The sequence below is a fragment of the Mesoplodon mirus genome (genome assembly GCF_964341445.2).
Source record: "Mesoplodon mirus genome assembly, chromosome: 12".
Lineage (NCBI taxonomy): Eukaryota > Metazoa > Chordata > Mammalia > Artiodactyla > Ziphiidae > Mesoplodon > Mesoplodon mirus.
Window position 1 is genome coordinate 53020939 of NC_138988.1, and position 27462 is coordinate 53048400.

The following is a 27462-nucleotide window of genomic DNA, read 5'->3' on the forward strand; positions in this document are numbered from 1 at the left end:
ATGATATTGGTTTTTCTGACTTACTTCCCTCTGTATGATGGTCTCTAGGTCCATCCACGTCTCTACAAGTGGCACAGTTCCGTTCCTTTCTATGGCTGAGTAATATTCCACTGTATATATGTACCACAGCTTCTTTATCCATTCCTTTTTTTAAATAAATTTATTTATTTTTGGCTACATTGGGTCTTCGTTGCTGTGCGTGGGCTTTCTCTAGTTGTGACGAGTGGGGGCTACTCTTTGTTGCCGTGTCAGGCTTCTCATCGCGGTGGCTTCTCTTGTTGTAGAACACGGGCTCTGGGCATGCAGGCTTCAGTAGTTGTGGCTTGCAGGCTCTATAGCGCAGGCTCAGTAGTTGTGGTGCAAGGGCTTAGTTGCTCTGTGGCACGTGGGATCTTCCGGGACCAGGCCTCAAACCCATGTCCCCTGCATTGGCAGGCAGATTCTTAGCCACTGTGCCACAGTCCCGTCTGTAGATTTTTTGAAGAACAGTATTATGTTTTAATATCTAATACATGCATGAACACTGTGTATGTATACACGTTTTCAGGAAGAATTGATTGATTGCATCTTTGACGTTTCCAGTCACTGTCTGATTTTGTTTCACCATGAAGAACGGCCATTACTCAAAGGAGGTGACATAACCTAAAATTTAAGAACCCAAATTCTGAAGGCAACCTGCTTGAGTTTGAATCCTGGCTTTATCAATTACTATCTCTGTTAGGTAAGTTCTTTAGCCTCTTTGTGCCTTAGCTTTCCTGTCTGTATATGGAATGACAAATTTTGAGGATTAAATAAATTCATATATATGGAGAACCAGAGTAGTAAAGCTAAAAGTGCTTTACCACTATTATTTTAACTTACAATTTTAAAAACTAGGTGTTGATATATTCAGGGAAACTGGGTGGCCCTGAGAGTTTTCTGTACTATCTTTGCAACTTCCTGTGAATCTATAATTATTTCAAAATAAACAGTTCTTAAAAAGTTGCTTAAAACAAACCACTGATATAAAAGATGGTCAAGATATAATGTTGATTGAAAAAAAGCAAGGTGTATAGTAAGCTCTATTTTGTGTAGGAAAATGGGAAAGGGATTAAGTATATATTTGCTTATGTAAAATGAAATTCTAGAAGAGCACATTAGAAATTAGTTAACAGTGGCTACTTGGGCAGTGGGCAAATGGACTTTATTTTGGAATCAAGTGACTGTTTCCCAAAGATTATTTTAAATAAGAGTTATAACAAAAAAGAATCACAAATAACACTTCTATCAAAGCATAAAAGCACTGTATTTCCATTTGCAACAAGTTGAATAACACCAACCTGACAAATTACAAGTTCAATGATGAAGGTACCTTTCCAATGGCTCAATTTTACTCAATGTGTAAAATTCAGAGATGTTTCATTCTTTAGTTTTTGAAGCAGAGGTGAAGAGTCACTCCTTTTGGTTTCTGCTAGACAAGGTTTTTATTTTTTATTATTTTTAAAATTTTATTTATTTATTTTTGGCTGCACTGGGTCTTTGTTGCTGCGTGCGAGCTTTCCCTAGTTGCGGTGAGCAGGGGCTACTCTTGGTTGCAGCGCGTAGGCTTCTCGTTGCCGTGGCTTCTCTTGTTGCGGAGCCCGGGCTCCAGGCACGTGGGCTTCAGTAGTTGTGGCTTGCAGGCTCTAGAGCGCAGGCTCAGTAGTTGTGGCGCATGGGCTTAGTTGCTCCGCAGCATGTGGGATCTTCCTGGACCAGGGCTCGGACCCGTGACTCCTGCATTGGCAGGCAGATTCTTAAACACTTCGCCACCTGGGAAGCCCTAGACGAGGTTTTTAGAGTTGACAGCGGGAATGTAGGCTTATCGAAAATCTAATGACTTTTCTAATTAGAAGCTTTTGAAATGAGGAAGACAACTTAAGGACACTCCAGTGTTAAAGAAGCACATGTTAGGGAGGTCCCTGGCAGTCCAGTGGTTAGGACTCGGAGCTTTCACTGCCAGGGCCTGGGTTCAATCCCTGGTCGGGAACGAAGATCCCACCAAGCCACGTAGCATGACCCCAAAAAATATATATATGCACACATTATAAATCCTGGAACTTGATGGCATTAATTCTGGAGAAGGGACAATTACATATACAAAGTCTGAACTTAGCAAGTTAGTCCTGGGAGGAGAGGAACAGACATAACCACAGTGTACCCACCCACATTCCAATACAGCCTCCTGTGTCCAAACAAGCGATGCCAAAATAGATACTAGGATGCTATAGGAACCAATGTATAAATTCTCTGAAATCTCTTGATATATCTGTAAGTTCCATCTCGTCTTAACTCCTCAAATGTCTTTTTAGCAACATCTTAGGGTAAGTTATGCCAGCTGCTGTAATAAATAACACTTAAATCTCAGTGGCATAATAATGTTTTTTGTAACTATCACAGCCCAACGTGGACTGAGGGTGGGGGGACTTTCTCCACACAGTCATGTAGGAATCCAGGCTTTAAGAGCCAACATACGGCTTCCAGGTCATCCTGGAAATTGATATCTAGTCAGCACACAGGAAAAGAGTAAAGACAAACAGAATCGTAACCCTAGGAAGTGGCATTTTTTTCTTCCCTATGTCATTGGACAGAATTCAATCACCTAACCACAGGGGAGGCTGGGAAATGTAGTTTGTGCATCTCAGAAAAAATTTTATAATTTAGTTAATATATATCCTTGTCTCTGCCATAAGCAGCTATAAATCTTTCTCCTTTAATATGTTAAGATTTCCTGGGGTGGGATAGGGAGGGTGGAAGGGAGGGAGATGCAAGAGGGAAGAGATATGGGAACACATGTATATGTATAACTGATTCACTTTGTTATAAAGCAGAAACTAACACACCACTGTAAAGTAATTATACTCCAATAAAGATGTAAAAAAAAAAAAAGATTTCCTGCTTTTCACTGACCTTCACAATAATCCTTTGAGCTAGACTGCATGGATATTATTCCCGCTTAAACAATGAGGAAAATGCGCTTCAAAGAGGACTTGGCTGCCTTGACCAAATGTATACTAAGACAATGAAGCATGATCCTGAACCCAAGCCTTGCCACAGCGCTACACCTCCCACCCAAATGAAAGGGGATGCAGCTTGCTTCAGTACTCATCCAAACGAAAGGGGACACAGCTTGTTTCAGTACTCATCCAAACCAAAGGGGACGCAGCTTGCTTCAGTACTCAAATCAATCACACCTTCAGTAAATTAGTAGATTATGCTTATAGCTTTCTCATACAACTTATTTCCTCAAAATAAAAAAGAAAGAAAGGGTTCACCGTCAACTTAAGTTTACAAGTAGTCATAAAAAGTTATAAAGATTATGTGGTAAAATTTTAATGGAAATATATTTGGGAGAATAACAAAATTGATCACATACAATAAATGCTGGACAAATTTCAGACTTCATTTTTTCAAAAATTGCCTCTCCCTCTTCTTTCTTCTGGAACTTCTCTCAGATGTATGTTGAATCTTATCCTATCCTCTACTTACTCCTTAAATTCTCATTTTCTCTGCTACTTTCTGTTAACATCTTCATACCTATCTTCCAGTTTGCTAATTCCCTCTACAGCTCTGTCAAATCTACTCTTTAATCTGTCCAAAGACATAAGGTAAATTATATTCATCTCAAGATGTTCTAATAGGTTTGTTTTCAAGTCTCCTTTGTTGTTCCTCCACTCCCAACAGTAATTTGACCTTAATTCTTTAATCCTCCTTTTATGTCTCTATTTTTAAAATTACCCCTCAAAGCATCTCTCATTTTGCTCAATTAAATATCTGGGCATCTAATTCTTCTGTTTCCAAAAAGCTGTTGACTTCCACTCATAATGAACTATTTTGCAATTATTTTATAATTTTAAAAGTGCATATTCAGTGAGAATATTTGTAGGAAGTGCATACTTATGGGAAGCCTGTGCAGCCTGGATCCAGAGTGATTTCTGCAGGTGTTTTTGTTTTTGCTTCTCTCAGTTACCTACCGGCATTACTGGCCCAAGTTCCAACGTTTATGCTAACTTTGGCTTGTGGTTCCTGGATATAAAAATTCAAACCCAAAGCCTGTTTGTGGTGCTGGCATGATCACAGGTTTTCAGCAGAGACCTTTTTCTCTACCTGGAGTCCAACTTTCTTGCTTCTGCCCATACATGTGTTTTCTTAGCCCTTTTCTTCCCAACAGTGTAGCCCTTGGAGGTTCTAGCATAAGCTTTATAGCCCAAACCCCCAGGTGATAATGGAGAGCACTCCCACACCCTCCCCTGAAGCCACAGAGCCACCTCAAAGCCTTACTGCTCTGGCCATCAGCCCCCATTTGTTTCAGGCTCCTGGGGATTTCCCTCACAGTCCACTGGATGGCTGCAACTGGAAGGCCTCCATCCTACACTTACAATTATATAAAAAGATCAGCAAGCAATAGAAAGGAACACAGACAAATGGAAGCAGATGTATTTGAGCAGTGCATTAGAGATAAAGCCTTTCTTTTAAAATTCGCCTTTTTATTGTTGTCAATGCAACACAATTCAGGGAGAAAAAAAAGAGCTTCTTAAACAAATAAAACTATTAAATAAGCTGATTTTAAAAAAAAACAGGATAAGTAGCACAGGTTTGGGGGATTAAATGTTTATTAAATCAAGCTTTCAAATTATATCCACCTACAGTCTGTAAACAAACATGGTACGTGTGTAGGTAAAAGGCTCAGATTAGAGCTAGTGGAAAAACTGAAGATTCCTTTGTACAGTGGCACCTCACTACTCCCTGGGCCGATACCATGGGGCCAATGTTATAGCTAAGAGTTAAATGAAAAACCAGAAGGAGTTTAGCTCAATTCCACCTGCTAGGATGGGTTTCAAGACAGATATTTGTTCCATATTATCGTAGGTTGGATTATACAAGGCAACAGTGTAGTTTTTACATTCACAGATTTGGCTGAAACAGTATAAATTAAGCTTCTCTTCTAGATGTCTCCCTCCCCTATTACCATAATTAGTAAGAAAGGTGAATTAAAATAAATGATGGACCACAGGTGGTTATAAAAATAGATAACTCGTAGAGTAATAAATATCTACAGTTAGCAAAGCACAAACTTATATAAAATTTACCTTTTTCCATATGTGCAGAATATTATAATTATGTTCAAGAGGTACAGTCAGAAGACCTCAGAGTGGTAAGAGGGCATTTATAAAGAAAAAACGCTCAAGTACAAAAACCCAGAGTAGGAAGCTGAATGCAGATGAGAATATACAAAAGACAAAATCCGAATTCCTCACATCTGATGATCCTACTTGACAGACACCACAATTAGCTTACAGCCCTTTATGTATCTTAAAAAGCAACACTTTGTTACCTATGTACAAACTTTTCAAAAGATTAATTATGAGACAAGCAAAAATGGATTGACTTAACAGTGGCCCTAAAATCAATGAAATTTGTAGCATTTTGTGTGCTTTCATATACTTCTGTGTATAGGAGTTTTTAAAATTCCCACAAAACCTGTTCTATAATCATTTTGGGTATAGAAGGGAAAAAGTCCCAAGCTGGAAAATAAAAAAGGTCAAAATCTCAAAGTGACTGAAAATCCATGAATATGTAAGACATTCATACATTCCCTTAAACACTTATCAAGTACTATGCAAGGTAACTGTAATGCTATCCTGAAACCAATCACATTTACGAAGATACAGTAATTCCCATTCTAATTCTAGAATTAAAAGCACTTAGTCCACACAATGTGCGTTTCAGCGAGGTTGACATCCACTTGGCTGTACCTCATAGTGTCACCTTAAAGCTACGTCAAAGATCCATGGCAGACCAGAACTGTAAAGGTTCAGAATGAACACCACCACAGGTAGTCATTCATCCTCATTTTTTGCAGAGAGTGAAGGGTATACTTGAGCTGTCCTAAGGTCACCTTAGCCTGGAAACTTTGGCAAGTTTCCTTGCCAAAAAAAAAAAAAAATCTCCACAATCTGTCTGGGACTTGCTGGGCTAAATAAACAGGTTCCACTAACACACATTCTACCCCTTCAGGAGGGGGGTACAGATGCAGCTTTTCCCAAACTCACTGGACCTTGCCAGGGAACACCGGAACCACCACTGGATCCCGGGACACTCGTTTCCTATGGAACATGATTTGAGAAATGCCAGTCTAAAATAAATTTTCTACAGTAGTGGTTCTCAAACAGTAGTGAGCACTGAAACACATGGAAGGCATGTCAAAGCAGAGACACAATACCCCCGCTTCAGAGGTCTGGGGTGCAACCCGGGAACCTGCATTTCTAAGAGACTCCAAGTGAAGCTGCTGGAGTGAGGTCCACACTGAGTGATATCCTTCTAGACAAGGACCCACGCAAGCCTCAGCTGCAGGAAGCCCGCCGACGGCCTCAAGAAAGGCTGCAAATGGCATTTGCGACAACCAATTAGCGGGAGTTCAAACCAGCTCAGTGATGTCTGAGAGCCTCTGGCTGTGCCCCTACTCACTGGGCGACAAGGCACAGTGACTGCACCTTAAAAGAGGAATAACAGCAGCCCCCTTTCAGGGGATCTGTGAGGCTTAAAGGAAATACTTGCACAAAAGTACGACCTGACAAAAAGCATCATACAAGTGTCATTAATCAGAAGAATATGTCAGTCACAGCAGAAAAGTCCCAGATGAGTTTTCTGTCTTCTGCCACTGCTGAGCCTTTATGAAAGCACATTCTGGTAGCTAATGAAGAGAAAAGAGGCTAAAAATGCAGAAAACTGCAGTGAGAGGAAAATATATGAGTGGATTACCTAATTAAAAATAAGTAATTGTTGGACTTCCCTGGTGGCGCAGTGGTTGAGAGTCCGCCTGCCGATGCAGGGGGCGCGGGTTCGTGCCCCGGTCCGGGAGGATCCCGCGTGCCACGGAGCGGCTGGGCCCGTGGGCCGTGGCCGCTGGGCCTGTGTGTCCGGAGCCTGTGCTCCGCGGCGGGAGGGGCCGCGACGGTGAGAGGCCCATGTGCCGCAAAAAAAAAAAATATAAGTAATTGTTAAAAAAAAAAAAGATCACCCACAATTCAAAGTAGTTAATTATGTTGGCTTTGAGAAAGTGTTTAAAAGTTACAGTATGTTGATCTTTGAACTCACTCACTCGTTCACTTTACCATGTTAATGTTGGTTAAATTTTAACCTCAAGAGAATGAGAAAAAAAAAATTCCTTCACTGGAATACATAGGAATTAGATCCAAAACTTTTAGCTGCGATAGTTCCAATCTGATAAGCTACCACAGTGGGAAAATTTCAAAAGTGATTTTTAAAAAGGGCCTTTAATTTTGGTTCATAGAAATATCCGCAGAATGAAAAAGGAACACACACTCACACGTTCATATATGTGCGTCTAGATGTTGCCCAGTAACATCTTAGCCAATGAACTTCATCTCGCAATTCAAAAATGAACCTGTAAAAATTCATACACATCCATGTTGGGATTACGGTCAAGCAAACATCTTGTTGCCAAGTCCCGGTTTCCATCTGAATCCAAATGACTGATTGGAAAGGCAGGCCTTTCCCTGACAGGTTGCAAGATTCACTTTATACATGCTCTGGATGGCTCTGGAGACAAGACAACATCTCTTGAACAGGCCTGCTTTCGTAGCAGATCTGGTACACCGCAGTGAACAATGGAAACCTGGTCAAGGGGACAGGAGAAGACAAGTTAAGCCATCTGGTCTACCTCACAGAACCAACTAGTCTTTCTCTTCTGCCTAACGGACTACAGACTAGCATATGCTAGTATTGGAAAGCAAAGCGACCGCCTTCACATCCCTCCATTATTTGGTCTGCAGAGAGCCTCTGCACAGTGGCTGTAAGAACTTGGTACAACCTAAACCATCCCCTGCCTTGCTGTTTGGAGTGCGCTGTCTACACTCACATCCCAGGGTAGTCTTTACAGGGTGATCTGTGGTCAATGACATCAAGAGTTGTGGCTCAGGCTCTTGGCCAAATCTAGAATGAATCCAAGTTTTTGTCACTATTTTAAAAGGTTGGAGAATAAATTTTAAATCGCAGGGAGGTACTGCTCTTGCTTCTCCAAAATGAATCATCCAAGAATGAAGATGAGGCAGCCCACACAGCACCATAAATAATGCAGGCCTGGAACATTCTCAAAAGAATCAACGTGGGGACCCACAATTAGCGAAGCGCTGATCTCATGTTGGAAGTGGGGTTTATTCTGCCTTTTCTTCCAAGATGTGAACACAGGTATAAATGAAAGTTTGAAATGGATGACGGCACGAAGGAGTGAGCTAAGAATCCACTGTAAGAAAGGATAACATTATCCCAGGGCACTGCTGGCTCAGCAAGTTAGTTATTTATTTTTTTATGGCAAAAATCACTAAGGAAATAATTTTATAATTTCAATCAGGCTTTTAAACACACACACATACACACACAGCCTAAAGTGAGCTTGAAAGAATCACAGGAATCTTAAAAGCCATTCTGAAAATTATCTAGTTAAGCATCCTATAATGACCATGTAATTTAAGAACAGCAAACAGTGCTGATTAGTCATATGTCTTTATGACAGTCTGTCACTGTGGGTTTTTTTTTTGCGGTACGTGGGCCTCTCACTGTTACGGTCTCTCCCGTCGCGGAACACAGGCTCCGGACGCGCAGGCTCAGTGGCCATGGCTCACGGGCCCAGCCGCTCCACGGCATGTGGGATCTTCCTGGACTGAGGCACGAACCTGTGTCCCCTGCATCGGCAGGCGGACTCTCAACCACTGTGCCACCAGGGAAGCCCCACTGTGGTTTTTTTAAGGTTCAGAATGTTCTGGGGTTTTTTTGGAGTCAGGTAGAGAATCAAATCTGACTCCACAGCCTATTAACTTTGGGCAAGTTTCACAAACCCTCTGACCCTGTTGCTCATCTGCAAAATGGAGCTGGACACTCAAGATTATTGTAGTAACTGACTTGTGTGTAAGGTGGACAGTACAACACTTGACACATGGTGGATGTGCAATAAATAAACAGCTTATAAATGCAGCCATAGGGTGGCCACTGGGTCCCAGACTGTTCGAGAGGACAGGGCCCAAGCCTAGTTTGTTCACCTCTGCATCAGCACAGCCTGGCCCAGTGCAGGCAAGGGGCAGGTGCTCAGTGAATATTTGTTGAATAAATTCTTGTGAATGGGAGTTAGAGCCTGGAGATTTCAACCCCTTCCATGGCTGAGTTTTCCTCTTCCTAAGATGAGAACAACTTGTATGTCCCTCAAGCAGGGTGGCAGGTGGTAAGTGGCTACCCGAAACCATTCCCAACCCCCTTCTCTCCTTATCGAGATTGGAAATAGCCTAAGGCTCACTTTCTCAGCCTTTCACCTAGAATTGGCCCAGTAATTTCTAGCCAGCAAGACACAATACACCTGGGAGAGTTTCTGGGGAAGATCTTTCTCTCCTTGAGAGGCACTGGAAGAAAAATCTGCTACCCAGGCTGCCCTTGCTCCCTGCCCCTGAGTGCAGTTGTGTATGTGATGCTTGGAGCTGCCGGAGCCATCTTGAAGCTTTGAGGGAAGGTTAACAAGATCACTAAGCTTCTAATCCAGAGGCACTGAGCCAACACCAATAATGTCCACCTCCAGATTCTTTGTTACGTGAGAAAAATAACCCTACTGTTCAAGGCATTTTAACTGGGCGTTGCTCTTGAAGCCAAGAGCAATTTTATGACCAGCCATTTCCAAAACGTGTTCTGTAGATGAGATGTTAACAAGTGATACAGAGGTAGGGAGAGGGGGGATTTCTATCAATAAGTAATTTATTTAACCCTCACAACTGCCCTATGAGGTAGATAATATTATCTCCACTCTATAGATGAGGAAACTGAGGCACAGTTTCTGACTTTGTAGCCAACACTCAACCACTAAGTTATAATGCCCATCTAAATGCTATTTTCTAAATTTTAAGATGCTACAACTACAAAGCCAATTAGATCAGTTTGGGGAACTCTCTAAAGAAGGTTAGAAGTGAAAGGAGGACAAGGAAACCATAAACAGAATGAAAAGACAACCTAGTGGATGGAAGAAGATATTTGCAAATGGTATGACCAATAAGGGGTTAATATCCAACATGTATAAACAGCTCATACAACTCAACAACAAGAAAACAAACAACCCAATTAAAAAATGAGCAGAAGAAGTGAATATACATTTTTCCAAAGAGGAGATGCAGATGGCCAACAGGCACATGAAAAGATGCTCAATCATCAGGGAAATGCAAATCAAAACCACCATGAGATATCACTTCACACCTGTCAGAATGGCTATCACTAAAAGGAACACAAATAACAAATGTTGGCCAGGATGTGGAAAAAAATTACAGTCCTATTGGTGGGAATGTAAATTGGTAAAGCCACTGTGGAGGTGGCTCCACAGTATGGAGGTTTCTCAAAACACTAAAAATAGAACTACCATACGACCCAGCAATCCCACTACTGGGCATATATCTGAAAAAAAACAAAAGCACTAATTTGAAAAGATACATGCACCCCAATATTCATAGCAGCGTTATTTACAATTGCCAAGATATGGAAGCAACCTAAATGGTCATCAACAGATGAATGGATAAAGAAGATGTGGTATATATAAACAATGGAATACTACTCAACCATAAAAAAGAACGAAATTTTGCCATTTGCAGCAAATGGACTTGGAGGGTATTATGCTAAGTGAAATAAGTCAGAGAAAGACAAATACTGTACCATATCACTTATATGTGGAATCTAAAAAACACAACAAACAAGTGAATATAACAAAGAAAGAAGCAGACTCACAGATATAGAGAACAAACTAGTGGTTACCAGCAAGCACGAGGAGAGGGAAGGGGGGAGGGGCAATACAGGAGTGGGAGAACAGGAGGTACAAGCTATTATGTATAAAATAAGCTACATGCATTTGTAACATGAGGAATATAGCCAATATTTTATAATAACTGTAAATGGAGTATAACCTTTAAAAATTGTGATTCACTATATTGTATACCTGTAGCATATAATATTGCACAGCAACAATACTTCCCAAAAAATAAATTTTTTTTTCAAAAAGTGAAAGGAAGACAAAATATTTTATTAAAAAATGGGCATAAACCAAATAAATCAGCTATCCTACTAATGGATACTGAGGGCTTAGATGCGTCAGGCCTCAATCATGAGCAGGGATGTGCAGTATTATAAATGAGGCCCCAGCCCTCAAGGAACTTACAACTGTTATGGGCTGATTGTACCCCTCCCCCAAACTCACCCAATGCCCCAGCCCCTCAGAATGACTATATTTGGAGACAGGGCACTGAAGGAGGTAATTAAGTGAAAAGGGTTCATTAAGATGGACCGTGGGACCTTCCCAGCAGTCCAGTGGTTAAGACTCTGCCTTCCAATGCAGGAGGCTCAGGTTCGATCCCTGGTCAGGGAACTAAGATACCAAACGCCGGTGGTGTGCCCAAAAAAAAAAAGATGGGCCCTAAACCAATATGGCTGCAGTCCTCATAAGAAAAGGAGACTAGGACTCAGACGTACACAGAGGGGGGACCACGAGAAGATGCGGGGAGAAGAGGCTTCAGAGAGGTCAACCCTGCCAACACCTTCGATTTCTGTCCTCTATAACTGTGAGAAACAAATTTCTGTTGTGTGAGCCACTCTGTCTGTGGCATTTTGCTGTGGCAGCCCAAGCAGACTAATACAAACACCTGATACTCACACGTGGTCAAAAAGACACAGGCGCAAGGACATTAAATAAAGCAAATTTCACAACAGCAGAAAAACCCCAACAATGTCTATTAATGTCTTAATGTCTATCAAGAGAAGATTGGTTAATAAATAAACTGAGGTTCTCCCACACCATGGAATGTTCTGCAGCCATTAAATGAGACCTCTAGGTGCAGATGTGGAATGATTTTCAAAATATATCCTAGGGGACTTCCCTGGCGGTCCAGTGGTTAAGACTCCATACTTCCAATGTAGGGGGCACAGGTTCGAACCCAGGTTGGGGAACTAAGATCCCACAGGCTGCATGGCATGGCCAAAAAAAAAAAAAAAAAATTCTGAAGTGATGAAAAGGGACAAAGCAGACTGTGGAGTTCGTTACCCATCACACAAACAAAAGGGCCATGTGGAAAGTTCACTGAACCCTGAGAAATCCACCTCCATCAGGGGTAGGGATCAGGACCCACTTTAACCTGTGTGCCTTTTTCTTTCTCTCTCTCTTTTTTTTTGTGGTATGCGGGCCTCTCACTGTTGTGGCCTCTCCCGTTGCAGAGCACAGGCTCCGGACGCGCAGGCTCAGTGGCCATGGCTCACGGGCCTAGCCGCTCCGTGGCATGTGGGATCTTCCCGGACCGGGGCACGAACCCGTGTCCCCTGCATCAGCAGGCGGACTCCCAACCACTGCGCCACCAGGGAAGCCCCTGTGTGCCTTTTTGTATGACTTTAATTTTTTTTTCTGCCAAAAGCATGTGCCCCCACTCCCAAATTTGAAAAATAAAAGTAAAATTGTAAGTTTATGCAATAAGTCCATAGCACATTAGCAGCAATAGTGTCTAAACCAGGGGCTGGCAAACCATGGCCTGAGAAGCAAGTCTGGCCTGTGACTTGTTTTTGTGCCGCCTGTAGGCTAAGAATCATTTTTACATTTTTAAAGAACTATGAACAGAAACAAAGACTATAGGGCAGAGTCCTGTATGTGGTCTACAAAGATGAAATCTTTGTTATGTGATTCCTTACAGAGAAAGTTTGCCAACTGCTGCTCTAAACAGTAAGTTCAAAGCAGGGAAAATGATCTGTATCTGGAGGATACAAAAGAGGTTCTCTGAGGACAGACCTGGCTTGCCTTGTGGGCGGTGATGGCTGAGATGCTCATAAGGGGGTGTCCAGGCAGGCCAAACCGCAGGACAGATGCACACAGGAGTCTGAGAAGGAGGTGGCTGGGGCCAAGGGAGGTCCGCTTCCACTAAAGCAGGGGTCACAGGACACACTGTTAGAAACAAAGTTGGTACTCAACTGAGATGCCAACCTAAGGCCTGTGGACCTCCTTCTCTAAGAGCAGGTGGCCTCTGAGTTAGAGGTCACCACAGCAGTCATCTGGTCTACCCCTTTGACTTTGTGGATAAACGGCACAGAGCAGCTAAAAACATGACCTGCCCAAGACCACACAGCCAATGAGACACAAGGCCACTGTCCTCCTGCTCAGCGCTCTTTCTATAGCAGGGAAGGGAGAAGGAAATGGAGGAAGACCAGCACGGTGATGGCTGGAATGGAAAAGAAAGAAATCCAGGTAAGCGGCGGTGCAAAGGGAGAATAGCAGGACTTGGCTCTACTTGTGCCACTGGGGGCGGGCGCAGTGGGGGGTGGACCCATGGGACTCGACACTAGGCCTGGGAGAAGGGCAGGTGCCCCTCAATCCAGCAGCGACCTCACTAAGCACAGGGATGGCCGGGTCAATTTCTAATCAGAAGAAAATGGGACATGACCGTGGAGAGGCAGGTTTCTCCTGCTTGGTTACACTTGCTTTTAAACAGGCAGGTACTGATCCCAGAACACCTGTTCCAGCCTGTATCCTCCAGTAGTTAGACAACACACACAGACTCACACAGGCCAGTGTGTCAACTCATAGAATCCTATCAAAGGACAGGACCCTATCCTATCTGTATACTACTGTGGGATCCTAGGACTCGACCTTGGTTGCACACAGATGCCACTTTAAAACTGTGATTGGGAGAGACTCACCATCATCAAACACCCAGGTATTTTTTTTAAGACTTAAAACAAAAATTCCTGATAAAGACTTAACGGTCATTAAAGTAGCTCCAATCACACACAAACCCATCAGTGTCTGCTGTTAAATAGGTAAGGAAAACCAAGCATGTCATGGGTATTTTCCTTTTAATCATGATTGAAAGGTAGTTCTCCTCCTCCGAGGCTTGTTTATGACTCCCCCTCCTGCCCGGCTGGCATTGAAAGCCGTTTCAAAAAAATCAAATGCAAATTAAGGAAGGAAGACAAATGCTCTGTTGCCCCTCATTTCTAACTTCCAATAGGGAACTGGACGGCTGAACAAGGGGGAGAGCTGGATGCAGGCGGCAGGGTCAAGATGCAGGTGCTTGGGACCAGCAGCATCTAGACTGACCTGTAGAGGGTAAGGGAGCTGATGGCAGACCCGTGACCCACCTCCCGGTGCAGAGAAGTGCACGCTGGGGACCAGCTCTCCACTCTCCCAGGCACCCACCTCTCCAGACTATTACAGGAGAGTTAAGGACGCCCAGGCATTTACTGGGTGGTGTGGTGGCATCGTGATTATGGAGACAGGCTTAGCAACTCAACAGGAGGAAGGGCTGTGGCAGCCTCAGACGCTGGGCAGCTTCTGTGGGATTACCGGGCTTCCTCCCTCCATCCCGCAGCAGAGCAAGCTGATCCAAGCCACCTCTAGCACGTGACCCGCCTGGACAGGCAGCCGAGGATGGGTGGGGAGACTACAAGGCTATACCTCACACCTTAAACAGGGCATCTCTAGTGCTGGAGTCCTGGGGGAAACTTGTCCTTCCTTCTTTTCTGAATTGTTTGACATTTCATTAACAAGGCTATATCTTTTTTTAAAGGGACAAAGTAATCTTTTTTTAAAATTTAAAATGTACGTCATGTAGCTCTTACCAAACACCCTGCAGGACAAGCCAGAATCTCAAACTTCCTATTTTGTACTATGCCCTACAGCGCTGAGCCTTCCTCCCTCGTTTCGTGTTTTGTGTAAATGCTCATTTTCAGGGTAGGCAGATGTTTCCTGCCATAGACCCTCACATCACACAAAGGATGGAACTAATCCAGTAACTTTCTGCACACACTCATCAAATGCCTGTGCTCACGTGCTGACCAGGCTGGGGGTTGTGAGCAAGGCAGGGGGATGATGGCCGCTCCTCTGGCCTCATGGACAATGGGACACTTACTTGTCGAGCAGCCCCTTCTGTTTGAGTATGTGGTACACCTCGGCCGAAGTCTGAGGTCCTTGCAGCTTCTGCCCATTCAGCATCTCCTTCTCCAATTCTTCGATGGTCTTAAAAACAAAGGATGAAAACAATCTCCTGTAAAATCTAGAGCATCACTTATTTTAAGAGCAGAGTGGGGGAGGAGAGCTGCAAGCCGAGAAAAGATAATGACATACAAGGCAAAGGGTGTAGGACTGAAGCGCTTTTAAGCAAAGGCAGATGGCAGTTAGCAGGACAAGCCCAGCACACACAGCCTCCACCCCCAGGACAGCGGATCTCCCCAGCCCGGGATCCCACACCGGGGGCTACCTTTCCGGTCCTGGCAAAGGCCTCGGCCACCCTGCGGTTCCGGCCCCCATAGCAGGTGGTGATCAGATCAGCCACGCCGCAGCTCTCCAGGAAGGTGGCCGTGGACACCTGGCCCTTGCAGAAGATCCTGGCAAAGGCGATCATTTCCATGAGCCCCAGGCGGATGACAGCGGCTTTGGTGTTGTCGCCACAGCGGAGGCCGTCGCAGAACCCAGCTCCCACAGCCACGATGTTCTACAAAGGAGACAAGAAGCCCGGGGATGCCGTCACATGCCCGCTGGGGGAGAGAATGCAGGGAAGGCAGGGACACTGGCTCCCCTGGGTCCCACACGACCCAGGGTTCTTTTTTTTTTTTTAACCTTTATTTATTTATTTGGCTGTGCCGGGTCCTAGTTGCAGCAGGCGGGATCTTCGTTGCTGCGTGTGGGATCTTTTAGTTCCAGCATGTGGGATCTAGTTCCCCGACCAGGGATCGAACACAGGCCCCCTGCATTGGGAGCTCACAGTCTTAACCACTGGACCACTAGGGAAGTCCCACGACCCGGGGTTCTGCTTTTGTACCCGTGAGAGAGAGAGAGTAGAAAGAAGGCACCAGGCTCCCATATTCCCATTCACAGGGCAAAGAGCCCACAACTGTGCTCAGAGGGAGGCATCAGCCAGAATGGGAACGATGGATGATAGTCTCTGGTCAAATACTGTTTGAACAAACGGCTTTTTTTTTTCTTTTCTTTTCTTTTTTTGCGGTACGCGGGCCTCTCACTGTTGTGGCCTCTCCCATCGTGGAGCACAGGCTCCGGACGCGCAGGCTCAGCGGCCATGGCTCACGGGCCCAGCTGCTCCGCGGCATGTGGGATCTTCCCGGATCGAGGCACGAACCCGTGTCCCCTTCATCGGCAGGCGGATCCTCAACCACTGCACCACCAGGGAAGCCCTTTTTTTCTTTTACAGTTGAATAAATAAAATGCTTTATTCAACTATAACATTCACAGAAAAGTGGTCAAATCATAAGTGCACAGCTTGATGAATTTTCACAAACCAGACACAACTGTGTAACCAGCACCCTGATCAAGGAGTAGAACGTAACCAGTGCCCCAGGAAGCCCCCTCTGACCTTCTCCTGGTCACCCATGCACCAAAGGTAACCTCTCTCCTGACTTCTAATGGCACAGGTTTACTTTCCTTGTCCTTAAACTATATATGAATAGAATCATACAGGGTGTAATCCTTCGTGTCTATCTTCTGTCTCAATTTGACATCACGTTTGTGAGCTTCAGCCGTATTTTTACACATAACGCATTTATTTTCATTGCTACATTATATTCCATTGTGCAAATATACTGCAATTTATCTGTTCTGTTGATTGGCATTGGGGTAGTTTCCAGTTTGGAGCCATTACAAATGGCTCTGCTATGACACCTGGTACATGACCTCTGGTGGCTGTGAGCAGGCACTTCTGTTGGGAGCGTACCTGGGTCAGAAGTGCTGCGTGATGATGAATGCATACGTGCAGATCAAGTTTCTGCCTTTTGTTTCATTTAATAATCCCTGGGATTTCCCTGGTGGCGCAGTGGTTAAGAATCCACCTGCCAATGCAGGGGACACGGGTTTGATCTCTAGTCTGGGAAGATCCCACATGCTACGGAGCAACTAAACCCGTGCGCCAGAACTATTGAGCCTGTGCTCTAGAGCCCATGACCCGCAACAAGAGAAGCCACTGCAATGAGAAGCCCATGCACTGCAACAAAGGCCCAACTCAGCCAAAAATAAGTAAGTAAGTAAGTAAATAAATAAATTTAATAATCCCTAAATGAGCATTTCTGAAGCGCTGGGTTGTTGCATGGCTCTATGCTGGACACCAGGCAGATCAGACACAGACTTGCCTCTTCAGAAGCTGATAACCTAGTTCGGGGGTCAGCAAATTAGGGCCAAGTGTTATAAGTAACATTGTACTGGAAACCAGTTCAGTTACATACTGTCTGTGGTTGCCTGTGTGCTGTCAACAGATCTGAGTAGTTGTGCAGAGCCCTTTATGGTCTGCAAAGCCCACATTTTCTAACGAGCTCTTCTGGAAAAAGTTCGCCACCCCCAACTTAGCAGGAAAATAAAACCTGTGCACAAATCACAATGATGCTCAGCAGAAAGCGATATTCCGTAAGAGGTACTGAAGGTTGGGTCTCATTTCAACCCATGTGTACTGAGCGTGCACTGTGGGAAGCCCCGCTGGACCCTGGAGGGGCTGAGGGTGCCCTCAGGGGGTGGGGGGCTGCAAAGACATAATTAGACACAGGGCGTCCTCAAGGAGTTGACAATATCACTGGGAAAAGACATAGAAAAGCACGTCAGGAGACAGAAGGACGAGATTGTGCGGAGAAGCTTCATTTCAAAGCAGGGAAGCCTGCATGGAGGAAGTGGCATCTGAACTGGGTCTCAAATCCTATGTAAAACCAGACAATCACATATGCCAAGTAATGCCTGAGTGGAGGTGACGGGGGGGTGGCGGTGGGGGGGTGGACTTGTTTGGGACACCAGTCAACCCTCAGGTTCCCAGCTCTTTCCGTGTTACCAGCTCCCTCTCCAAGAGCACTCAATGCAGGAAAAAATGCAAGTATTCTGCCTCTGTCTAACCACACAAGCATTTTGCCATAATACCTGATGCCTATATATGGATTTGTGCCTTAAGAGACCTTTAACTATGAAGCCAGTTAGTAACAATGAGAAATAAGCTAAAATAAGTACATTTCTTCCTCACTCCCCCTAATTTTTTAAAATTAATTAAAGACAGAACATTTTTAAAAACATTCAGGACTATAAAATCTGAGGGATAAGGTAGAAAATGGAATGACCCGGGGAGGAAAAATGTCTTCTCTGGTTGATATGCAGTTTTTTATAAAACAGATCAAACACAGCACTGATGTGGCCAGGCTCACCCTGACAGGACGCGGCCACTTCAGATGAAGAAGTTCCCGTGAGCCCTCTAGAAGCTTCGGTGGGACCAGAAGGCAGGGGCCCTAAATGAACCTTCCCTTCCTCAGCAATCACATCAGGCCTTACTCTGGTTCTGGCTATTCCTCTGCAAAGGCCAGGATCCACGCAGACCCCGGCTCCTACAGCTGCAGGCGGAGCTGAGGAATCCAGCCTCCTGACCCGGGAGCATGCTTTCCTAAGGTACCACCTCTGCCTGTACCTGTGAGCTTCTCCAGTCCTTCCCACCACACAGGCAATGCAGACTGTAGGTCTCAGCAGCTCCCTGACGGCAACCACCAGCCCCAGGCACCTGCTGCGTGTGCACAGGGATGGGGGGAGGGCGATTCCTGGCTGGGCGCGCTTGGCGTCTGGCAGCATCACGTGCAGAGAGGGGAGAGGCAGAGTGAAGGAGCTGGAGAGATGCTGACGGGCGAACTGAGGTCCATTCTGCGGCTCTGCCCCGGAGCTGCTGAGCTGGGATGGAACCGCCAGACCTTTTAGATGGGACACTGTGCAGAGACCAGGAGCAACAGAAAACACCCAAGGCTGGGCCCAAACAGGCCCAGTCACCCTTCCTGGCATAGCAGCCAAACTGAGGAAGCGCATAGGGAGATACGAGGGGCACACGCGTGACATTCAGAGGGCTTCTGGTTCTCAGTCTGCCTTGTCGCTGTGTGACCTTGGGATAATCACTCCACCTGTCTGAGCCTTCTTGGCCTTGGTTGTTAAATTCAGGGCTTGGACGAGATCTCTCAAGGCTCTTCCGGTGGTGACATTCCTCCAGGGAATCTGGCTCAGTTGTGGCCTGCCCTTGGACTGCAGACAGTGGGACAGCCCTGGGGCAACAGAGAGACACCTAAGGCCGTGCAGAGGGACTGACCACAGAGGCCACGAAGCCAACTGTTGGTGAGCCCAACAAATGGTTTTATCGAAGTTACCATGGCAACATGCCAAGGCCTAGCTTCCAAATGGTTAGATTGTGGAAATGGCTCTCTGATGCCTCCTGGGCTGTGTCCCTGGGCCCCCCCTCTTCCTCACAACGCGACCCACTCTGGAGGTCACTTGACAAACCAACCCCAGCCAACGTCTACAGACTGGATGGGACATAACACGGACTTCCTTTCAACAAGGGGCTCCTACGGATTATTTACGAAGCGCCTACAGTGAGCCCACCAGGCCACTGCACACACGGTCTCATCCAAATTCTCATGGCAACCCCGGCAAGCGTGTGCCTGTCCCCCTTGCTGGCTCACTGAAGGTCAACGGCTTGCCAAGAACGCCCGGCTGGTAAGTGATGCACGTGGGACACGCCCCCGGTGCCTGGCTCCACGGGCCCCCTGTTCCCTGTCCCCTGCTGCTTCCATGGTATGTCAAACGTGGCCTGGCCACCCCCACCCCTCTCCGGGTCCAAGAGACCTTCCTGAGACCTCTGCAACCAGATATCAAAGAGGACTGCCTCTTGGGCCTGCATGGAGGCTCAGGAGGCAAAAGCGGGAGGCCTAGGAGGAGAAAAGATTTATGGGAAAGAATAATAAAAATAACAACAAAAGTTAACCTTATTGATACGGGGAGGGGGAAGGGTAAGCTGGGACAAAGTGAGAGAGTGGCATGGACATATATACACTACCAAACGTAAAATAGATAGCTAGTGGGAAGCAGCTGCATAGCACAGGGAGAGCAGCTCAGTGCTTTGTGACCACCTAGAGGGGTGGGATAGGGAGGGTGGGAGGGAGACGCAAGAGGGAGGAGATATGGGAACATATGTATACGTATAGCTGATTCACTTTGTTATACAGCAGAAACTAACACACCATTGTAAAGCTATTATACTCCAATAAAGATGTTTTAAAAAAAGTTAACCTTATTGAACTGTTTCTAAGTGCTTCATATATTATCAACTGATTTAATCTTCACAACGTTCCTACAAGGCAGGTCCTGTTACTACACACAGTGAGAGGCAAGGAAACTCAGGCACCTGGGGTACGCAGCCCACCCAAGGTTGTACAGTCAGGATCAGGAGAGCTGGGTTTCGAGCCCTGGCAGCCCAGCTTCCTAGTTCTCTCCAGGGAGCAGATCACACAAGGCTGCTCCAGACCAGTGAGTGGAAGGCACAGAGGGGCCAGCTCAGCAAGACAAGAACTTTCTAACAAGAAGAGTTGAGCCCCCCCAACGGAAACGACCGAAGCAAAGGGACTGCGCTCTCAGTCACTGGACGCATCCAAGCAGGAGCTGTAACGCATGAGCCCTGAGCTCCAATGCGTGCTTCTAACCTTCTATGTCACTGCGCTCAGAGAAAAGGCAGAGGAGGGTGCCCGTGGCCCAGGCGCACACAGGTTGGGACCACCTCCCAGTTTCCCCTGGATGTCTGGCCTCCACACCACGGGGAGGAGGGGCCACTGCAGAGTCAACCCCTCCCTCCTAAGGGGACCCTGGGCCTGTTTAATCACCATATGATGCATCCTGAAATCCTCACTCTCTCACCTACCACTTATCACTGTCAAAAGAAAAATAAACACACTGAGCTGGTCAAATCATGTCTGAATAGCACCCGGATGAGATCGCTCAGCTGTGAAATTTATCACTATCCGCTGGGCATTTAGATCTGCTTTAAACTATTCATGTGAACAGTGAAAATTTATTCACTATTTTAAATACAGAGCTAAAAATACCATGATTTTCAGAAGACAGGCATCCTTAAGCCCCTGCCCATTTCCCGGGTGATAGCAATACTCAGAGGCAATCATCCTCCGCGAAGTGCGGTCTCTGCAATCCTGAATCGGGGTGGGTTGGATAGGGCTGTTTCTTTCGCTCACACCCTCCCACAAAAAGACTACAAAACTGGAGGAGCGGCCCATGTGACCCACAGTTTATGCAAACACTCTCACCACCTAGGGAGAATGGCCCTGCTAAAACCCAAGTCAGTATTTTCTGTAAGTCCAACAACCCGCCTGACTCTTCCTGAGGCCACCTCCGAGTGCATCTGACCTCGCCTCACGGAAACCTGAAAAGTGTAGGCTAACTACGCTGAGGTACCACGTATGGTTTGCAGGTTGGGTACTGTGTAAGGCCACCTGTCTGAGATGTCTAGGAGGCCCAAAGTCAAGCCCACGCTCAGCCCACCAGGCTGCACACCCTGATGAGAAGCTGCCTTAGTGAGAGCAGTGTTGTCCAGCAGAAGTTTCTGCGATGACGTAAATGTTTGCTATCTGCTCGTCCAACAGAGCAGCCACTAGCTGCTGAGACTCACTGAAGACTAATGTGGCTACTGAGTCTCTGAAATGGGGCTACTGTGACTCAGAAACTGAATTTTGAATTTTAAAAAAAGTTTTAATTAATTTGCATGTAAATGCACACAGCCACATGTGGCCCTGGCTGAGACTGGGCACCAGGCTGTGGCCCACAGTACATTCATCACAGCCAAAGCCCTGGAGGAAACCTACACGCCCAGCAATTAGGGTGGTGAGCCTCACCACAGACAACCCTACAAAGAACGCCGAGCCTCTGTGGCACAGGTAATGGGTGTATCTCCCAATCTACTCTCTTCTTTCTGAGTCCTAGAGTTCCTGACTTTCATGCAAGTATATGGCTACCCAGAGAGAGGGGGAAATTTCCCAACCTCCCCTGCAGCAGGTATAGTCACACAATTAAGTACTAACTGCCCATTAAGATGAAGCCAAAGTGTTGCACTGTGACTCCCAGAACCTGCCTTAAAAGACAGCTGCCACATGCCCTTTATCCTTTTCTTCACCCTGCTGCCTGGAAGGCAGATGCAATGGTTGGAGATCTGGTCACCATCTCGGAATACAAGTACAAGAGCCATACCTCGTGAGCTGGAAGGAGCCTGCGTCCCTGAGAATTCGGTGGAATGGAGTTGTCATATGGATTCAGGATTTTTACACAAGAAACAGATAAACTTCTGCTTTGCTTAGCCACTACTTTTTTTTTAATTGTTTGTGAAACTAAACCTGGTTTTAATGCACAGGTTTTATTATTTATTTACCTACTTATATAAATTTATTTATTTTTTATTTTTGGCTGTGTTGGGTCTTTGTTGCTGCACATAGGCTTTCTCTAGTTGCGGTGAGCGGGGGCTACTCCTCGTTGCGGTGTGCGGACTAATTGCAGTGGCTTCTCTTGTCGTGGAGCATGGGCTCTAGGCGCGGGCTTCAGTAATTGTGGCGCGCAGGCTCAGTAGTGGCGCAAGGGCTTAGCTGCTCTGCGGCACGTGGGATCTTCCCGGACCACGACTCGAACCCGTGTCCCTTGCATTCGCAGGTGGATTCCTAACCACTATACCACCAGGGAAGTCCCAGCCACTATTATTTTGGGTCTCTGTTAATGAAACTTAATCCTGATAAAGTATTTATTAAAAATAACATAGGTTGAGGACTTCCCTGGTGACGCAGTGGTTAAGAATCTGCCTGCCAATGCAGGGGACAGGGGTTCAAGCCCTGGTCCGGGAAGATCCCACATGCCGCGGAGCAACTAAGCCCGTGTGCCACTACTTAGCCCGCGCACCACAATTACTGAGCCCGCGTGCCACAACTACTGAAGCGTGCTCCACAACAAGAGAAGCCACTGAAATAAGCCTGCACACCGCAATGAAGAGTAGCCCCTGCTCTCCACAACTAGAGAAAGCCCTCGTGCAGCAATGAAGACCCAATGCAGCCAAAAATAAATTAATTAATTAACTAAAAAAATAACATAGGCTGAGCTGTACACTTATGGTTTCTGTACTTTTCTATATGAAGTACCTCTTAAACTTTACATTAAAACAAAAATTCACTGTTAGTGAAAGAAGCCAGACACAGAAGAGTACATATTGCACAACTCCATTATAAAAATTCTATAGTGTACAAAAGCAGATCAGTGGCTGCTGGCTTGGGAAAGAGGGATGAACTATAAAAAGACATATACATGGGCTTCCCTGGTGGTGCAGTGGTTAAGAATCTGCCTGCCAACGCAGGGGACACAAGTAAGCCCTGATCCGGGAAGATCGCACGTGCCGCGGAGCAACTAAGCCCGTGTGCCACAACTACTGAGCCCACACTCTAGGGCCCGTGAGCCACAACTACTGAGCCTGTGTGCCACAACTACTGAAGCCCATGTGCCAAGAGCCCATGCTCTGCAACAAGAGAAGCCACTGCAGTGAGAAGCCCACACGCCACAACGAAGAGAAGTCCCCGTTCGCGGCAACTAGAGAAAGCCCATGCGTAGCAACAAAGACCCAACGCAACCAAAAATAAATAAATAAATAAATAAATTTACCAAAAAAAGACATAGAGAATTGTTTGGGGTGATGGAAATGTTCTGTATTGTGGTGATGATTTTCAGGGTATATACACCCAACTGTTAAAACCCACTGCATTATATATTTAACTGGATGTAGTTTAATATACACAAATTATGCCTAAATAAAGTTGATATTTAAAAAGGAATACTCCCGTAGTGATTAAGAGATTAATTTAGCTAAGAGGTGAAGGACATTCTGAAGCAGTAAGATGCACTGGTACAACATGATTTTGCATTTTGAATTTTCTTTTTCTTTTATCCTTGTAAGGAACTGTTATGTTTCTTCCTCCTTTTTTTTTTTTTTTGGCAAGTCAAATGCCCTCATGTTTTTGAGCACACAAAAAAGTGTACTTCAAAAATTTTTTTAGTGTGGAGAAGATTACTAAAGGTTGTTAATGTGGAAAAAGTAAAACATACAAAAAAGAATGTATATATGTGTGTAACTGAATCACTTTGTTGTACGGCAGAAATTAACATTGTAAATCAACTATACTTCAATAAAATAAATTTTAAAAAAAGTAAAACATAAACTGCTTGAACAGTAAGATCCAGTTTTTGTTTTAAAAATGTGTACTTGCTAAAAAGACTGGCAGGGGAGACAACAAACATTAATAGTGATTATCTCAGGATGTAGGGACTGTCTATCAGTCATTTTCACTTTCTTCTCTACATCTCTCTGTTGTGTGAAACTACCTTTTATAATCAGGAAGAAAACAACAAAATGATTAATTATGTAATCAAAGAAACACATGCCCATTTGCCCTGGTTGGGCAGGCTGTAGCAAGGGAGGGCTTCATTTCATTCAACTGCCTGGACACCAACCAGAAAAGTCAGGTCGTCCAGAGTAACAAAAGAACACCGGACTGAATCTTAAAATCCATGATCACATTCTGACCGTGCTAATATTTGCTAAGTTTGAGTCATTTACTCTTTATTTTTTTTAAATTTAATTTAATTTTTTTATACAGCCGGTTGAGTCATTTACTCTTTGGCTCTCTTATCTCCTTATCTGTCCAATGGGATGGTTAGACTCAATTACTGCCAAAGCACCTGTTTCTCAGTTTTCAAAACTCCCAGCTCTGATGCAAGCCGGCAGCAATGATGGTAACTGATCCTGTTTTAAAGGAAAGCCAAGGGAAGGATGATAAATGGTCCCCAACCCCCATCTGCCTCTGCCCCCCACGAACCACTCTATCATGGGTAGCGGGAGGCTTCCTGCCAACAGACATGAAAAGCCATGCTCAGTTCAGACACAGGACCAGCATGTGGTCCCATCAGCAGAAACTTCTCCAGAGCCCTCAATCTAGAGTCTTTCTTCTCCCCCTGTTCCTTTGTTCTGGGCGGGTTCTCACAGCTTCCCCATCCACCACCAAAAATAACCCAGTCACTTCAAGACAGCTTTAGAGCACACGGACCATGCTGAGCAATTAGGCCTTCATGGTGCCACTGCTGGCAAGTTGTTATTAGTTTAATGAAGGACTATTAAAAACACATAAGAATCTCAACCAACAAAAATAAACACCACAGCCAAAGCCAGCATCTTAAATGTATAGCAGGCCATGTGCAATGTGAGAATCCCCCACCAGCATTCCAAAAGATGGACTGGGGCTTCCCTGGTGGCGCAGTGGTTGAGAGTCCGCCTGTCGATGCTGCGGACACGGGTTCGTGCCCCGGTCCAGGAGGATCCCACATGCCGTGGAGTGGCTGGGCCTGTAAGCCATGGCCACTAGGCCTGCGCATCCGGAGCCTGTGCCCCACAACGGGAGAGGCCACAACAGTGAGAGGCCCAAAAGATGGACTGCCTGGGAGCCCAAGTCTTTCGTTGGCTTCCATTTCTAAAATTCTCACTGTATGGAGACGTGACCACACATACACACACGATATTAATTCTAAAAAGTGGTTTTCAATTCTGACCAGGAAAAAAGGTGTATACACTTTGGAGAAAGCGTGGGAAGGCACTCTTTGGACTGGTCTCCCCTGCATTCTTTTGATCTTTGCAATTTTCACCTGACAAAGTGAGGCGAATGCCAGATTACTTAATTTTCTACCCTAGGTGCTCAAATTCTTGAAAGGCCGCTTCTGCTACAAAAGAAATTACTCAAAAGTGACTCAAAGGGGGTATCTATTCACATGGAAGCTCTTTATTTTTCCTTTTTTTTTTTGAGATGGCAGCTAAGGCAGCTCTGATTCCAAGGGGAGAAGGATGAGAAGTTGCAGCCCAGCTTCCCGTGGGCTGTCCCCCACAGTCAGGATAGAGGGACCCCAACCACGACTTTTAAAGGCAGAGGGGAACAAGTAAGGAGCCCAAGACCAAGTGCGGAAACTTCCCTTGACCCTCCCAAGCCACTAGCCAATAGAAGCCGGTTCTTTAATCTGATCTTTTCCCTTTACAGGCAAAGATAAAGCTGTTCTTAGAAAGACCTGTCAGCAGCAGATTGTTTTCTTCCTTTAAAAACAACAACCAGGGCTTCCCTGGTGGCGCAGTGGTTTAGAGTCTGCCTGCTGATGCAGGGGACATGGGTTCGTGCCCGGTCCGGGAGGATCCCACATGCCATGGAGCAGCTGGGCCCGTGAGCCATGGCCGCTGAGCCTGCGCGTCTGGAGCCTGTGCCCCGCAACGGGAGAGGCCACGACAGTGAGAGGCCCGCGTACCGCAGAAAACAAAACAAAACAAAAAACAACAACCAACCACACCGTCAAACCAGTAAAGTAGCATCATTCAGAGGGGCCAAGTTCCTCTTCCTGCTCAAGCCAGTAAGGAGAAATGTATAAATTAATAGAATACTTCACTCCCAGGTAAGACTCCACAATCAAAGTAGTCCCTGGCTCTCCAAATGCTAATGCTGTCAATTTCCCAAAGAACAAAAACCCACCCTTCTCCCAGATTTACAAATAAAAGCCAACCATGAGTGAGAGAGGAAATCTAACCGCCAAGGAAAGGCTGGGGCAAGGCAGGAAGTGATAAACAAGGCCGCCCGTTCACCATTCTCCCCAGAAGTACGTGCACAGGACACAGAGGCCTTTCTTCAGGACTGGCTGCAGTGACGCTAGCAGTGGCCCTGTGTGATCGATCGCCCCTGTGAGCAGGAAGACCAAGGCTGCTGTACCTTCAGAGCACCGCACAGTTCAACCGTGTCTGCGTCATCCACCACTGTAATTCGAAAATTTGGAGTCTGCAGAAGTTCTTTGAAGAGAAGGCCGTTCTCTATTACCTTGCTGCCTATTGAAAGGTTAGAAAAAAGGACAGTAATAACAGCCTCTCATCTTAATGTTTGCATCTAACGCAGTTTAAAATGACGTTTTTCTTCTTACAAAAATAACATATTTTCCTGATAGGAAATTTTGAAGAGTCATAGGACTAGAAATAGAAATTTAAAATATTCCACAGTCCCACCACAGGATCATTAACAATTTGGCATACATCTTTAACTTACTGAAATAGGAATATACATAGTTTTTCTCAAAATTGAGAACAACATATGTGATTTCATAATCTGCTTTTCCCCATTTATGGCAGGAATAATTTTCAGTGACATCATACACTTTCTACATTACTTTAAATGGCTGCTTTGTATTTTACTGCATACATGCATTATATTTTATCTAAGCATCTTTCTATTGTTTGATATCTAAAACTGTTGCAATTTTTTGCTACCACGCACACTTATAAGCTCCTTCCAGGGGAGGAAAGTACATCCCTTTCTACCAACATTTGGCTTGACCAGAGGACGTGCCTGGACTCACAGAGGGTGGTGGGACAGATTTCCCCACCCCTTGACCTTGGGCTTAGTCATGTGACTGGCTTTGGTCAATGGGACATTAATAGACCTGACAGTGGAGGCTTGAAGCCTATTTGTGCAGCAGTAGGGCTGGTTCCCTTGTCTCTCTGCCTTCACCATGAGAATACATCCTGG

The 27462-nt window shown here is 45.4% G+C and overlaps 1 protein-coding gene across 9 annotated transcripts in view; it reads right to left on the reverse strand.

The window, feature by feature from the left end:
- GPD1L (glycerol-3-phosphate dehydrogenase 1 like) overlaps window positions 1-27462 on the reverse strand; it is a 120890-nt gene that overhangs the window by 55814 nt on the left and 37614 nt on the right. For 3 of the 9 annotated variants that reach the window (XM_082637550.1, XM_082637551.1, XM_082637552.1), the window contains exons 5-7: window positions 26656-26768; window positions 15294-15527; window positions 14946-15052 (exon numbers count right to left, since the gene is read on the reverse strand). In XM_082637550.1, the coding sequence (XP_082493676.1) occupies window positions 14946-15052; window positions 15294-15527; window positions 26656-26768 (454 nt within the window). Of the gene's footprint in view, window positions 1-1460; window positions 1792-4613; window positions 7658-12829; window positions 12983-14945; window positions 15053-15293; window positions 15528-26655; window positions 26769-27462 lie in introns of those variants that run through there. The other 6 variants (XM_082637553.1, XM_082637557.1, XM_082637554.1 and 3 more) reach the window with 4 other exon arrangements.